The following is a 15835-nucleotide window of genomic DNA, read 5'->3' as shown; positions in this document are numbered from 1 at the left end:
TGTGACCCACTGACTTGACTGTATGTGTATTCTAATAATAATAATACTTTGCTTAATGCTTTTTTAAATCGACTGTTCATTTGTCGATTATTACTTTTACATAAGTAACTGATCTGAGTACTTCTTGCAACACTGGTAAACCTCCCAGTACTCCCTTGTAAGGGGCAGCATCAGCACTATTAGTTGTAGAACAACCATTAGTTTTATCTTTAACTGACTCAGAGGCAGTAAATGGTCAAATTTGAAGAAATCTCGCAAGTTAAGAATTCCCCTCCAAACTTTCTCAATAGTCCAGAAGGGGAATCACTGTGTTGATTTCATCCTGCATGAACACACTGACTCCGTCCTTCCATACAAAAAAATCCATCTCATATTTATTATTCTTTGGTCACTCGTGTGGGCTTTCAGAGGGGCTTTCAGCTAAATTTGTGATTTCCAAACCTTTTGCAACAGACAAAGAGGAACAAAAACAGTGTAAAAAGACACAAACAAACCCACATGGCATGAACTTCCTCCATTGTAGCCACCAAGTAAAACACCAGTGACCTAAGTTTGAATTTAGATTTATTTTTGGTCAAAGTGGCAATTAGGGAGATTTTAATTGCACAAAGAGACCAAATCAGTTGCGGTGTGTCATATTCTTCAGTGAGCGTGTTTATATTTATAGAAAGAAGATGATTTCTTTCCCACAAGACATCCAGAGTCTTATTACTGAGTCACAGAGGAATCAACTGAATGACTCAGATCGTATTACTTCATCCAAACACACGTGCATTACCATGTTGGGTTTTATTTTACTGGACCATAAATTCCTGCTAATTAAGTTTCCTAGAAAGACATATGTAATGTATTGTATTTATAGATAAAGTACCCATCACTTAAGCAAAAATACCAATATCACAATGCAGAAATTTTCAATTAGTGAGCTGGTCATCTCTGATAAATAGCCTACTGTTTGTGTGTCGGGTGTAACTAAGTGAGGTAAATAACAGCTATTATGATTTATTGCATGATTTTCCCAGCACTAAAAAGAACAAATCCTAATACTCAGTTCAGACACTGTGGAGTTATCAGTGTCACGAAGTAAAGAAAACTGTCTTGCCTCTAAATTTGAAGGGTTAGGTTTAAAGCAGTATTAGTATACAGTAGGCATGCTTGTGATTTCAATATATTGAACCAGGGAAACACACATAGCGATAAAACATTGCTGAGAACATAAAACCCTTTCAAAAGGTTTCCTTCCTTCTAACATTACAGTCTGTGGATGGATGAGACATTACATCATTTATCTGAAACCCTTTAGAAATAAGAGTTACGGTTTAATAATAAGCCACAAAAACACACAGGCAAGTATTCAGTTAGCTACCAAATTATCGAGTATAAATACCACAGTAAAACCTTTTTATATACAGTCTATGTGTAAAACTACATGTACATACGTCATCAGAATCCCCCTATGGAAGTTTCCGTAGTGTAGTGGTTATCACGTTCGCCTAACACGCGAAAGGTCCCCGGTTCGAGACCGGGCGGAAACATTGTTTACTTTTCGTTTCCAATCATAGCTAACACTTTACAGACCCCGTCAAATAAGCAAATTACACTTACTCTGTCATTTACATATATTTTCCTGACTGTTTTGGGTAGACCAGGACAGAGATTTATAAATTATCTGAAAGCGATTCACAAAGAAATCAAATAATTTGTTCGTAATCTGTAAAAGCGGGAATTCCCCATGCGTCCCTGAACGCGACATTTAGTTGGAGTCTACGGTCATGTTGCCTGCAGCGCTTCTTCACGAGCTGGGCTCTCAAGAACTTCATGACTACGACGATTGATTCAGCCTCTCCGTGCTCCTTCAGACATCCTAACTTTAACTCTCTTTTGAGAGGCTAATCTTTGCATTGTGGTGTTTTTGTAGCGTCCCAAAACGAGGTCAGGATGTTCGCTCGCAGACCGTTAAGCTGTTTCACACACTGATATCATAATAAGCTGAGTATTTTGTATCAAAAGAGATGTTGAGTTTGCATGTCGCCGTCATTTTGAAGCATAGAAATGAAGCATATAGAAGAGCAGACTTTTTACATCAGGGGCCCATAAACTGACACAAATTAGACCGTGGACGCGCATTTGATAGGAGTTTGGCTTTTAGATGTTTTATTAAAGAAAGGGTATGAAAACAATAACCAAAGTAGTTTTACCAGTATTGCGATTAATTTTTAAGCTCTTTACCTTCTGTATTATTCAGATTATTTTATTATTCAAAACGGACAAGCAGTAAATCAGTGTATAGTGTGACCAGCACAATATTAGATAGATTAAACATACGTACTTGTGGATCAGGCCTGTATTATGATGAAATTAGGGGATGCATGAATTATTATTATGAGCAATGCTGGAGGAAAAAATATCAAATTATAATAATATGAGAAAGATCATTTGAGAGTGAAGTCATGGCATTAAACAATATAAAATCATCAGGTCAGCCTACCTACAGACGACAAGAAAGTTCACCACTGTGTGTTATACAGTAAGAGCTCCAAACCCACAGTTCAACCACCGATTTATGAGACCTTATCTCAGTTAAAATCTCCACAAGAGTCCATCTCTCATCACAAACCTCAAAAAATAGAAAAGAGGGGTTACCTCACAGCAGAGAGGGGAAGGGGGGAGGGGGACTGACTAATGCCATATTGCAATAGAGCCGTCTTCTTCTTAAACCGTGAAAAACATTATAAAAAATTAGCTTGTTTGGCTCTAGCTGATAATCAACCTTTTCCCCCATATTTGAGTCATTCAAATTTTTGTGCCTGACAAACTACTTTCTTTACATTTATTGTTACGATTGTTTTTTGTATTTTTAGGTTTATAAACGCTGCCTCTCGGTTAAGTAACTTAATAAATAAGTCAAACTTCATGTTCTGTCTCAACTCACGGACTGAGAAGACGTCGCAGTGATGCAGTACCAGTATGTGGGTTTCCTCTGCAAAGTCGATCCGGTTCTTGAGATATTGTTCAACGAGACGCCGCGTTCGATGACTCAACAGCTTCTGTCAGCTTTGGGGTTCGATGACTACGTCTGGCATTTCTGATCTTCGACCCTGCATCCACCATGGGGTCAGGTATCAGAAAGGCTGAGCCCTGCTCCTGGAGCCGGTTGAAATCGGTTTGGAGTTCAATGTGGAAATGGAAAGGAAGGAAAAGTTAGATGCTGTGATGCTGGAGATTTATAACTTTGCTGAAGTGAGCTTTGATCTCAACGTGGACATTTGAATATGGGCGAGGGGTTGAGAGTGGCAGGGTTGTGACTGTCTAACTCTGCCACAGCTGCTGTGTCTCCAAAACCTTCTCGAAGCTGGTTAGTTTTTCAGTTTGGCCAGATGCTTTACATATCTGAAGATGTGTTTGCATGTGTCAGGATGACGTAGGGTCGGCGCTCTCCCTCTGGACCATGGCAGCACAGTCTGCATTTACCTGCTTCAAGAGATCTTTAGCGCCGTGGTGTTTATTCAGAAGCTCGACGACGGCAGAGGAATCATACTGTGATAAATATACGTGAAAAATACAACACAGATTAATAATGAATGATTGGAGAATTGTACATGTGGCACGTGTGAAGAGTACAACAAATAACAACAGTTAAAAAAGTGTCCAAGCTAGATTTTAACTGTGAGGGATGTTAGGTCAAAGGCAGAGACGCTGGGAACAAGGGCTGCTGGGAAAGACCTTAAAGACAGCGGTCTAGAACTGCTCTTTATGAAAAGTGCAGTGAGATAACTTTTGTTATGAATTGGAGCTATATGTCTGTGAAGATTCTCATAGTCAGGTCATAGTTATCCAATGAAGGTTAAAGTCCAGTTGCCCTTGACTTTAACCTTCATTGGATAATTGGCGCTATATAAATAAAACAGAATTGAAATTTGGACTGAGAAACCGCTTCAGAGCGCTGCTTCAACTGGGTCGTCCTGGACAGGACCACTGGTCTCCTGAAATATAGCATCAAATATAAAGAGTTGGTCAGTAATTGGCAGTGAGTGATTAATCTGGATTCCCTGAGACAGCAGAGCTGCAGGACTGCTGCTGTGTCCACGTGGCTGCAGCAGCTGAGATGTTGCACTTTGTCTTGTTCTTGTCTCCGTTTAAAACAACAGGCTCCACATACTGCAGTCCAAATCTCTCACCTGTGTCCCTGTTTGAAACCCGCAGGCTCGAACACAGCTGGCAGCTCTACACAAGGCTGCTTCAGGTCCACGAGCCTCAGGGCCTGGAAAAGTCCACTGGACACCCGGTTGCCTGTCGCCCACTGGTCTTGGTGAAAGTGAAAGCCCTCCTGCTGAGAGGGGCCCCTCACAGGGATCCAAATATGTACAGCGGCTCCTTTGCCCTTTGTGTAGTTGCGCTCCAAGGTTCCTCCACACCTTGAACATGGAGGCCTTGAAGAGGATCCAGGTGGAAGTGATGTAGGACGTCTTCAGATCTCTGGGCTGTGGCACCTTTGTCCTACAGTGCCGTCTTATGTGCTGCTTGGTGGGATTAGCAGAGGAGGTGGGATGAAAACAATCGCAGAACAGTAAAATAAAATAGTTAAATGATTTGGCTATGAACAGATCATTAAATGTACATTGTTTTCTTTTGTATGAAGCCTACTGTTGGAGGTATAATTTATTTCTGAAGACTTACAGAATAAAGTGTGGAAACTTTATATTACTTTTGTATGGTGCCACACTGTTGTGTTGTGATTGGTTGGTCTTTTTATCTTTTAAATTAAACATTTAAACACAGGAAGAAACTGAAATGTTAGTAATTAAGGTAGATATAAATAGTGAAGACAGGAAATATAAAAGTAATGTAATGAACGTCAGTGCCCCACTCAAAAAACGCCGCAGATCTAACAACACGTCATCTGTCTTTATTATCTCGTGTCCACAAAATAACGCAATGCATATATATATTAAATAAATCATAATTAAATTAATTATAAATTTATAATGACTAAATGACACTGTTTGATTTTAGATAGGCGGCTTGGATAGAAAAGTCATATAATACCAGATACCAGATATCTATACGGTTACGTTACATGTGATGAACATGTCAGTTTCCGTAGTGTAGTGGTTATCACGTTCGCCTCACACGCGAAAGGTCCCCGGTTCGAAACCGGGCGGAAACATTGTTTTTAATTTTTTGTAACTTTAATTCTACTTTATCTGCCGGGTGACGTTTCGTCAGACTTGTGATTTCCAAGGTTCATTTATTTAATTAGAAATACAAACACTTGTTCCCATTTGTTCACAAGGGTCAGTGAACACCAACACCGCCCAGAAATGATCACTTTCTGTCAACATGGTGGCACGTTTAGGTCAACATACTGTTTTTAAGACTGTTAAAATTGTGGAATTGTACGACGAGTGTTTATGAAAAGTATGTTTTTGAAAGTGACACATACTAACAGTCCATCAATAACACATTCACGCCATATAGACGCTTTTCATGTGGGAATACTGAGACTGAACTTTGTTCACGCGTGTTCACTTTTCTGTCTTATTAAACTCTGCACAGTTACGAAGTTTCCGTAGTGTAGTGGTTATCACGTTCGCCTAACACGCGAAAGGTCCCCGGTTCGAGACCGGGCGGAAACACTTTTTCTATTTATTTGTGTTACGATGTCACGTTTCATCACGAATAAAATGAGCGAACCGAACTTTACAGATCATTTACATGTACTTTTTTGGGTGGTAACCGCCGTGCCCGTTATTGGTAGTCTGTAAAAGCGGGATTTCCGATGCGTCCCCGAACGCGGCATCAAGTGGGAGTTCACACGTGTGTTGCTGATGTTTGGCTGCATGTAGCGGCGCTGCAGCACTTCATCACGAACTGTGCTTTCCAAAACTTCATGACTACTTACTTCACCAACCTCTTAAACAACTGGGGTGGCCGGTTTCTGTCCCGGTCTTTTGGTAAGTGCTCGTATTTGGCCTCTCTGTGCTAAATGCTTCTGTCCGTTAGCTTTCCTTTGAGAGGCTAGCGTTAGCATCAACGCCGATTTTGGTGTTTTTGGAGCTTCGTTAACAGGCCAGGATGTTCGCTGTAAGCAGACAACACTATCACGAACTGTTAGGCTGTTTCACGCACTATCCCGCAAGTATCATAAATTAATTATGGGCGTATTTAGGAGTTTAAAAGAGAAGTTGTGTTTGCGTGTCGCCGCCATTTTGGTGTAGAACGGGAGCATATAGAAGAGCACTTCAGGTGCCTTTGGTAAAAACGATATCTGGACTTTGAGAAGCTCTTTTTACTCGGAAATAAAGTACTTTTTTAAAACTTTGTTTACAATTTCTTAAAGTTTCAACAGTGTAACACAATGCCAGGATGAGATAGAAGAACATGTATACGTAACAAACTAAAAGTATAAATAAATTGATAACTACATTAAATAATTCATGTGAGTATCAGTAAACAAAGGAGCAGAGAAGATTTGCAATTTGCTTGACCTTGATTGAGATCAGTGATATATTATTACATTATTATTAGATTGATTGGCGCATCGCAATTCTGAGATCATAATCTTGTTAATTCAGAACAAACAGAGCATTTTTCTCTCTCAAGTAAATCTGTTACGCTTCTGTAATAATTTGGTGGAGTGAAAAACATTATCTCACCCTGAAATGTAGTTTCAGGACGTATAAAGTAGCATGAAATGAAAATTCTCAAGTAAAGTAACTTCCTCAAAGTTGTACATTACTTGAGTTTTCTGCTCCACAGTGATTAATCTTGCCTCGTTTTACTACTTTGCCATCAATTGACTTATCTTTAAAGCCATTTTATCAGTGTTTTTGGCCCCACTGAATTAAAGCAGGACATGTCACAGAACACATGTGCTTCATCCTGACTGGCTGGAGACCAGATACACAATATTTTCCGTCAACTTTCAGACGAGTTTAGGCCTTCTTCTAAGTAATGCTCATTAATCCCTTACCTGAGATCCCACAAGCTTTCACTGCTCAGTCGATAGATACCATTGGCTGTACTTGACTGACATCTAGTGGAGGACCGTCTTGTTCTAACATTTACACTTAAACTGACAGAGTTGTGTTAGGTTTTAGATTTCTATCAGGTTTTTTATTTTTTTAAACACATGACTGTACAAAAGAGTATCAAACCTCCAGTATGTTTTTAGTAGTGACCACAGTGTGCCTGTAGCAGTAGTGCACTGTGGGTACTAAATGTTAGTATCAAATGCCTGAGCAGATTTGTAGTCTTGTTTACTTATTGTTTAATCAAATATTCCCTGATTTCAATCATAAATGCAATAACGATTTAACTTTTATAAGTTTGCATGTTTTTTTTTTTTTACAGAATGTTTATGTTGCTCAAAGTAAGGTAAGAAAATATTGTTAAAGAAGGTATTGACACCAAAACTCAGGTGCTATATTGACGGTAACGGCTAAAAGTTTTAATTATACCCACCTCGAAGGGTTTATGGTAATAATAATAAATAATAATAATAGTAATATAGGATAATAGTCTCTGTAGCAAACACACAAATTTTCATTATAATTTATTGTTCATATTATTTTTATGAATTCTTTAGTCTAGAAAATACCAGAACATTTTGAAAAAAACAGCAGTCGCAAAGCCAAATATATCAAAGCCACACTGCAAAAACTGAGCTCTCAAAACCAAGGGAAAAAAGCAATAAAAGGGGGGAAATATTACTTATAATAAACAAAATTATCTGTCAACAGAACAAGAATATTTCACTTATGGACAAAAAAAACTTGAAACAAGTGAAATTATCTAACATAAAAGCCGCCTGGTAAGAAGAAATATCTTGTCAGACAAAAAACAAGCATATTTTGCCTTCAGTTAAGATAATTATTCTTACTTAGATTTTAGTTTTTGCAGTGCAGGGTTGCACCAAAATGAAAATTCTTGGCCGAAACTGAATGGAAAAAAATTTGCCGAATACCAAACAAGTACATTCACATTTATGTTGCCTTTTTTTTTTTTTTACAACTGCATAAATTTGATAGTCAAAATGTGCTTTTTCCTCAGTGTTTCCCACAGGATGTGGAGAGACTATGGTGGGCGTTGTAATATCTTTTATATTTTCTGTGAATATAATCAAATTAATCTTAATTCCATTCTGTATAGACGCCTTATTTTGAAAACCGGACGCTGTCACGTGTTTCCTCCTCGTGCTAAATTCTTCAAATCCGACCCAGTTTGATAAATAATGTTGTATGTGGTTCTCGTTCGGCGTAACATGAAGAGTTCAAAGCCTGTCTTGAGGTCAGACTCTCATACTGCAACAAACTGTCTCTAACCTGCCTGTCAGCTCGCTCTGGGCTGTTTCAGTGGATTAACCGTAAAGGCTTGAATACGTGTGCACTCCATATTTAGGTGCGGCGATCTTAATCGCCTTCTCACAGACGAGTGACAGAAACACTCAAAGTGGTTAGATTCTAAGAAGTCAGCCACAGATGGAGCGGATGTGATGGGAGACAATTCAGCAGAACAGCGTCTGTAAGCAGCGACACTTTAAAATGCTTCCATGCTGCCGACATGTCAACAGAAATGTTTGGTAAAATTTCCTCGGCCTTCTGACTTATTAGGCAAACACAAATTGCTTTTTTTGCTATTTTCAGCGGATTAATTTGGTGGCTGAACATTCGGTGCATCCCTAAATCAAAGCTACAGTTGTATTGACAGCAAGAAATCCTCACATTTGAGAAGCTGGAACTGACGAATTAATGACAGTTTTCCTAAATAACTTCAATAGATTTTGTTCACTGTTCCGTTTGTAAGGTTTGATAGCATCCAATGCAAACATGGTGTGAGGTAATTTTACTCTATTTCAGTGACATTTCTATTTAATATTATGATATTTGTTTGTACAATAATTGTTGCGTGAAAATTTGACAAGGTGAATCCCTGCTGCTCTGTTAACTAACTCAAACTCCATGTCCTGTCTTTACTCACAGGACGAGAAGATGTCACAGTAAGGCCAAAACTACTTTCTTCAGTTACTCTAAAAGACTGTATCTTGGTTTCCTCTGCAAAGAAGTCGACTGGGAGTCTTTTTAGATCCAGTTCCTGAGATATTGTTCAGGACACAAAGAGAGGGTTTGTTCTGAGGACTCTCAAATGCTTCTGTCAAGTCTGGGGTTTGAAGGGCAACATGGATGGTATTGATGACTACATCTGGCAGCGCCGCATCCACCATGGGGTTAGGTATCAGAAATGTGAAGTTCCATTTCCAAAGTCGGTTGAAATCGGTTTGGAGTTCAACGCGGCATTGGAAAGGAAGGACAAGTTAGATCTGTGCTTGCTGACCAATGCTGTGATGCTGGAGCTTTGTGACTTTGCCAAAACGGTGACAAAGTCTGAGACATATTTCTTGTTTGAAATGCTAGAGTTCAACTTTGACCTCGGCGTGGACGTGGATAACGACATGCAGTGCTATGACTATGCAAGGCGCGTTCACAACAAAATAAAGCTGCTGAAGGAACAAATAAAGTTGAAACCTCGTAGATGGAAAGAAACCTTTCCGCTACCAGACCAACAAACTTTAATGGGGTCCACTGGGTCAGAGCTACGTTACTACCCTAAAAGGAATAAAATCGTGGATAGTTCAGTCCTCACTGATGGCAGCAAGTCTTCAGAAAATCAGAAGAGCAAGAGTAATGGAGCTGCGAGCGGTGAATTCATCAGGAAGAAACAAGGAGGAGTCCGATTAAATCCAACAGGTGATGTTTACCCTTTCTGTAAAGAACTTGGTGTGACACTGCTTGTTCGACCAGATGACGCACCCAAAGAGAAACTAGACCCACATCTGGTGACCAACGGTGTGATGATGGAACTGCTTGACTTTTCCAGAGTGCTTTGTGGAACACACACTCAGATAGTTAACGCCTTGGTCAAGCAAAATTTCGGTCATGAGTTGGATAAAATGCAGTTCAGAATGCAAGTAAACAAGCTGATGGAGCGAAAATATGCCTGCATAACAGCCGAGGACAAGGACGCTTTCCGAAAGGAGGCTTTTACAGTCCAGACCAAGAAACGGGGAAAGAATTATAAAAAAAGAAAACACCCTGACGCAGATTACCAAGAACTGGAAAGACTAACGATGGCCAGTAAGAGGAGGGAAACGCTGAGGCAAAGGGAGAGTGATGCGAAAGTAATTTGGCAGGACAGTGACCTCTCGTACATGTGTCCGGTTGATTTTGAGACAGAAATGCAGTCAGCTATGGAGGCAAAACCAGAAAAGGTTGATTTTGAAACTTGTTTGTCAGAAACCGCTGCAGAAACAAAGCCAGCAGTGACTGTAAAGCAGGAAGAGGAGGAAGTTTTTGTCTCCCCAATGCAGTCTCCGACCAATGGCCACGACTCTCATTTGTCTGACCTTCGTCCAAAAAGTGCGGCTCTAAAAGCATACTGGGATCTGTTTTCTGAAGATGAATGTGGGGACATGCGTGTAAAAACATGGAAACAGAAGCTGTGGATGAGACGTACCACTCGCTCAAAACAAATCCTGAAGTCTAGCAGAGTGAACGACATGTTTGCCAGCTGCAGAGCGATAGGTTTAGACTTTAATGTCGGTTCTGGCAACAAACAGAACGTTGATCTACAACTACTCACCAACTGCGTGTTGTGGGAGATTTATAAATTTGCAACTACGATGACAAAGAGCTTACACAGGTTCTTATTTAACATTCTGCACAACAACTTTAACCTTGTCCAAGATGAACTGAATCAGCGCAATTTTATATTTTACATCCAAACAAAAGAGAGGATTCTTCAGAACCACCCCGCTAGACAGAAAATGGAGTTTCTCAGCAGCCCCTTTCGGTTCCCTAAAGCATACAACATGGTTGATGTGACTAGCGCTTGTCAAACTGGACAGGAAGCTGAGACGGAGCAGCAGACGAACTGGGATTCAGCAGACTTGGCCACAAGCCAGCAGGCAGATATGGAGCCATACCCGTTCTGTAAAAACTTAGGTCTCAACCTTTGGTCGAGAGAAGAACGTCCGGCAAGCAAGAAGCTCGATTTGACGCTCCTGACCACGGGCGCCGTGCTGGAAATATTCAGCTTCGTCAGGGAGCTATGCGGTGCGGTCCGCGAGACGGTTAATGACGTCCTTGAGCACAATTTCGATCTTGAGCTGCAAAGTGGTGAGACCAAGGCCGCACAGATGATCCAGAGATGGTACGTGACGCAGAAAAGCTTCATGAAAAGGCACAACACAACACCAAGGATAAATAGGTGGTTAAATACGGTCGTCCCACTTAATGGTCACTCAAAACCCAGTCCGCAACCACAAACTGGCAACGGCCTGGAGGATCTGGATACGGAAGACTTAAAGCGAGGCAGAGAAGTGGAGGCCGTCTATGTAAATGTGCAACGGGTGGAAAGGGTCAACAGCTATAACATCTGCAAAGAAATAGGCTTGGATCTTGATGTCCTGTCTAAATCAGAAGCCAAAACAAAACTGGACTTGAAAGTGCTCACTAGGGGAGTCCTCCTTGAGGTGCACGGGTATCTTGGGAAATACTGCCACAGATACGTCCCCGCTCTGTACGAGATTCTGGAGTACAACTTTGATCTGAGCTCTCAGAGCCATCGCAAGGTGGAGTTTGCCTGGTCCATTGCATCTCAGGTGATAGCCATGGCTGGGAAAAGTGGCAGGAAGGCAGATTATCTGAACAAAGTTTTTGAGTTGCCCTTTGAGATCTCTGAGTCCTCACAGACTGTCTGCAAAGAGGAGCCGGAGGACCGCTTCGCTGAGCTGGACCTCAACGATAACTCAGACATCTTGTTTGTCCGAGAACTGAAGCCTGTTGACATAGAGGTTGAGATTGATTAGAAGTAGAAAGTCAATGTACAGATTAGGGCTGCAACGACGGATCATAGTCGTCATGATTTTAGCAAATAATTAATGAATCATTTGGTGTGTAAAATGTCAGAAATTAGGGGGTAAATCGCATATTTCCACACTCCCAACTTCCTAAAACCCAAGCTGATGTCTTCAAATCACCTGTTTTGTCCAATCAGCAGTAGAGCTGCAACGATAAGTCGGTCGAAAGAATATTAATCAACAACAATTCTGATAATGGATTAATCGTTTCAGTCATTTTTAAAGCAAAAATGTGAAGAATTAGCTGGTTTCATCTTGTTAAATTGAAGAATTGCTGCTATTGTTTGTCATTTATGAAAGTAAATTAAGAGTCTTTGGGGTTTTGGACTGTTGGTTGGACCAAAGAAGCAATTTGAAGACATGACTTTGAGCTCTGGGAAATTTTTATGAGCATTTTTCACAATTTTCACAAAATCGTTAGTTGCAGCCCTATCCAGCAGTCTAAAACCTAAAGATATTCGATTTACTATCTATCAAGCAGCAAATATTGACATTTGAGTGTGTATCTTTGCTTGATAATGACTTTAACCATTAGGCCAGAATAAGGTCAGAATAATTCCTGTTCAGTTGTGTTTAGTTTACACCTATTTAAAACGTTTTGTAACCTTCATAAGATGAAGATTTAAAGAGACATTTTTCTTAAATTCTTTACATTAATGGTGAATATTATGGTCATTGTCCACTGGATCTGGCTCTTAAGTTTTATTTGAGTTTGCAAATAACATAACTATTCATCACAGCTTACATCTGTGATAAACATCAGATCTGGAATAAACACATCTGGTCACTCTGCTGAGTTTCAGGCTGTTAAATCACTTTCTCTCTGTGATCACACGCTGAATTCACAATACAGTTGCTCTCATTTACATATCTTCTGTTTCTGGAGCCAGTTAAAAAAAAAAGAAGTAATTTAATTTCCTTTTCTAAATACTATACCTTTTTTACCAGGCAAGCATTTGGTTTTATGATCAGGAGTCAAAGCGTGACCAAAAAGGCTGTGGTATGTGAGTTGCTGTATTTACATTTAAAATGAGTTATTTCTCAATTAACAAATCAACCAAATGTCAGAAGGTAGTGAAAAATACCTGTGATCATTTCCTACATGGTGACATAAATTGCGTTATTCGAATTGCGTTATTCGAACAACTCTCTAAAATGCAAAGATATTCAGTTTACAGTGACGTAAAACAGAAAACCATCAAATCCACCAGCAAATGTCTGGATTTTTTGTTTGATAAATGACTTTAGCTACTATCAAAAGAATTTTAAGGTTAATTTGTCTGTCTAACTAGCTGTAACAGTTGGCAGCAAAAGTTCTCTAGCGTCCATTAATTAGCAAAAAAATCAGTTTTCGATTGGGAACAACTCTGGTCTAGTGTTGGAGGAGGGCTGAAAGCACATGGGGGAAGTTCTGTCAGAAAGCCTTACTACTTGGTTGGGTTTAGGCGCCAAAACGACCTTGTTAGGGTTAGGAAAAAAAGGCAGAAAGCCCTGAAGACAAACATCTACCACAGCTGAAATCAGGCGTTTTATAAATTTCCCTGTGTTAATATGAGTGTACACTGTTCAGGGAATACAGACGGACAGTATGTGGTAGTGCTGTAATTAAACCAAGTAAATGTGCAGCCACAAAGCAGCTGTTACTTTTGAATAAGTGCTTGTAAAAAATTATTAATGAGGCCAAACGGGTTGATTTATTTATTGTTTTTATAAAATGTGTCCCACTTTAAAACCACAACACAACTAGATCTAGTGGACATAAGACGTTAGTCACAAGATCCATCCATCCATCTTCATCCGCTTATCCGGGGTCAGGATGTGGGGTAGTCACAAGATCATTAGCTTTTAAAAACACTTTGGACGGCAGACATAACATCAGTTGGTTAAATTATGTTATTAAAAGTTTCTAAATTGATTCAGCCAAACACATGAAGTGCCTAAAATGACACATCTCACTTTAAGTTTCCCCACGTTGTTTTGATGATATTAGTGTTTTGAGAAGAGGTGAAAGTTCCTGTCATACATAGAATGACGGACATTTTGTGGCTAATAAATTTGTATTTTAAATGCAATCTTAACATGTGGATGAAAACACTTTCCCAGGTGGGATGTATAATTTTTTTGTCTTTTATTCTGTAGGTTGGATTTTTGTCTCTACTACAAATTAAAGTGTCTTTAATCGTCATTTTATGTGTTCAGATTTTTTTTGTATTTTAGTTTGACGTCATAACGTTGCATCTAATGCAATAGAGTACAACTGCAGTACATTTTACTGCACCATATTTATGCAACATCTGTACTTAATAGCTATTTTGCAGATTAATTTGCTTATAAAACATTGTATTTGGAATATTTCAACACAAATGAACTTGTTTGAGGAATAAAAATTGACTTTTTCATAATTCTATTCAACACGTGAATGGAGAGTTCTGGCAAATATTTTTTTCCACTTCAATCCCTGATTACACAGAGTCAAAGACATGAGTGATGGTAGAGAGGTAGTCCAGATAGTCCATTACAAGTACAGGGTGTCCGCGGGGTCTTAAAAAGTCTTAAAAGGTAATAAATCAATTTTGCGAAAATTAAGGCCATTAAAAAGTATTAAAAAGTCTTGATCGCCATTTAACAAGGTATTCAATTTTGACCGTAATCTCCCAAAACATAGTAGGAGTGGCGATCAGTCGTAACGGGATCAACCCGGTTGGCCGGTCGCTCTGTGGCCACTTTGAGCAGCCCCAAGGAGCGTGTGGGTTTGGCTAACGTTAGCCGGCTTTTTAGCTAAAGCTCTGCTTTTTATTGAAACAAATTCAACTTTTCATAAAGCCGATTCTCTCGTCAGTGTCACTTTTTGTGCACAGATCAATCACAGCCTGGATGGAGCGGGATTTAAAAAAAAAAAAAAAAAAGCTTGATGTGCTGCAACAAACTTTTATAAATGTTGAACTCATTTTTCTGCATAAACAGTTATGATTACTGACAAGTTAGTAGCCTGATCAAAATCAAGGTTGGAGACTATCATGTAGCCTGGAGCATTTTTCTTGCACAAAGTTAACGAATTAAAAAACAACTCCAAACTGAAGCAGCTGTAATTTGAATTAATATTATAGCCTGTTGGTGGTAAGTTATATGAAATTATATTGAATATAGTAACATAATGAATATATTAATATAAAACTTTTAGTTTACTATGAAATTAACAATATACTTTCAATTTAATGTTGTACTAATACAGTCATTTAGACTGGTCTCTCCTCCAGGCTGTGCCTGTGCTACTCCGCCTACATTACTTACATTATTCATCACTCAGTTTATTCTCTTTATCTTTGTTCCATCCTGGCCTGTTTGAATTTTGTTGTGTTGATCAAGTGGTTGATGAAAGTTATCACACATATCATTGCAGGCAAACTCACACTGTCTAGTTAAAGTAAAGTTAAACTAAAACACAAAATTACACTGTTTCACATTATTTGCTATAATATTGTGTACATAAACGGCATAGTTTATGTAAGAGTTGCTTTTCACAGGGAATCTGTCCTTCACATAGAAAACAGTTGGCCCGTACAGGCCCGTACAGGCTGTTATAGGCAACTGAGAAAGTTGGTGAATGCCTCAATTTGTAGGTGGCATTACAACCTGATGACATATAGGCAATAAATATGTTAGAAATATACTTAAATGCCTTTTAAAACCTCAAAAATGTCCCTTTTAAAGGTGTGTGGCTGATTTAATCTGTTACAGCTCAAAGTGGTGCGGCAGTCTTAAAATATGTTTAAAAAGTCTTGAAAAGGTCTTTAAAAGGTTTTGAATTTTACTGCAGGATTCCCGTATCAGGGATGTGATTAATCCGGAATTCCGGATTTTCCGACCTGAAAATGTGATGCACGTGAATCATGCAGATCTGTAGTAAAAAATTTTAAA

General features: G+C 39.2%; 1 protein-coding gene and 3 non-coding genes across 5 annotated transcripts; all 4 read left to right on the top strand.

Moving 5' to 3' along the window:
• The first annotated feature begins 1462 nt into the window (after window positions 1-1462).
• Window positions 1463-1535, top strand: trnav-aac. Its single transcript has one exon. It is a non-coding gene; the product is annotated as a tRNA-Val (tRNA).
• Window positions 1536-5094: 3559 nt separating this feature from the next.
• trnav-cac lies at window positions 5095-5167 on the top strand. Its single transcript has one exon. It is a non-coding gene; the product is annotated as a tRNA-Val (tRNA).
• Window positions 5168-5563: 396 nt separating this feature from the next.
• Window positions 5564-5636, top strand: trnav-aac. The gene has a single exon. It is a non-coding gene; the product is annotated as a tRNA-Val (tRNA).
• A 146-nt stretch (window positions 5637-5782) lies between these two features.
• On the top strand, window positions 5783-12713 carry LOC119894936. 2 transcript variants are annotated; one of them, XM_038707654.1, is made up of 3 exons: window positions 5783-5954; window positions 7354-7377; window positions 8982-12713. In XM_038707654.1, the coding sequence occupies exon 3, from the start codon at window positions 9179-9181 to the stop codon at window positions 11864-11866; it is 2688 nt and encodes an 895-aa protein (XP_038563582.1). In that variant the 5' UTR covers window positions 5783-5954; window positions 7354-7377; window positions 8982-9178; the 3' UTR covers window positions 11867-12713. The 2 variants fall into 2 exon arrangements, with proteins under 2 accessions (XP_038563582.1, XP_038563581.1); XM_038707653.1 differs by lacking the exon at window positions 7354-7377.
• The last annotated feature ends 3122 nt before the right edge of the window (window positions 12714-15835 follow it).

Source organism: Micropterus salmoides, unplaced genomic scaffold, assembly GCF_014851395.1.
Source record: "Micropterus salmoides isolate LMB-PRFRI ecotype aquatic unplaced genomic scaffold, ASM1485139v1 Ms_hic_scaffold_9, whole genome shotgun sequence".
NCBI classification, from domain to species: Eukaryota; Metazoa; Chordata; class Actinopteri; order Centrarchiformes; family Centrarchidae; genus Micropterus; species Micropterus salmoides.
This window is presented reverse-complemented; position numbering and strand designations above follow the sequence as displayed.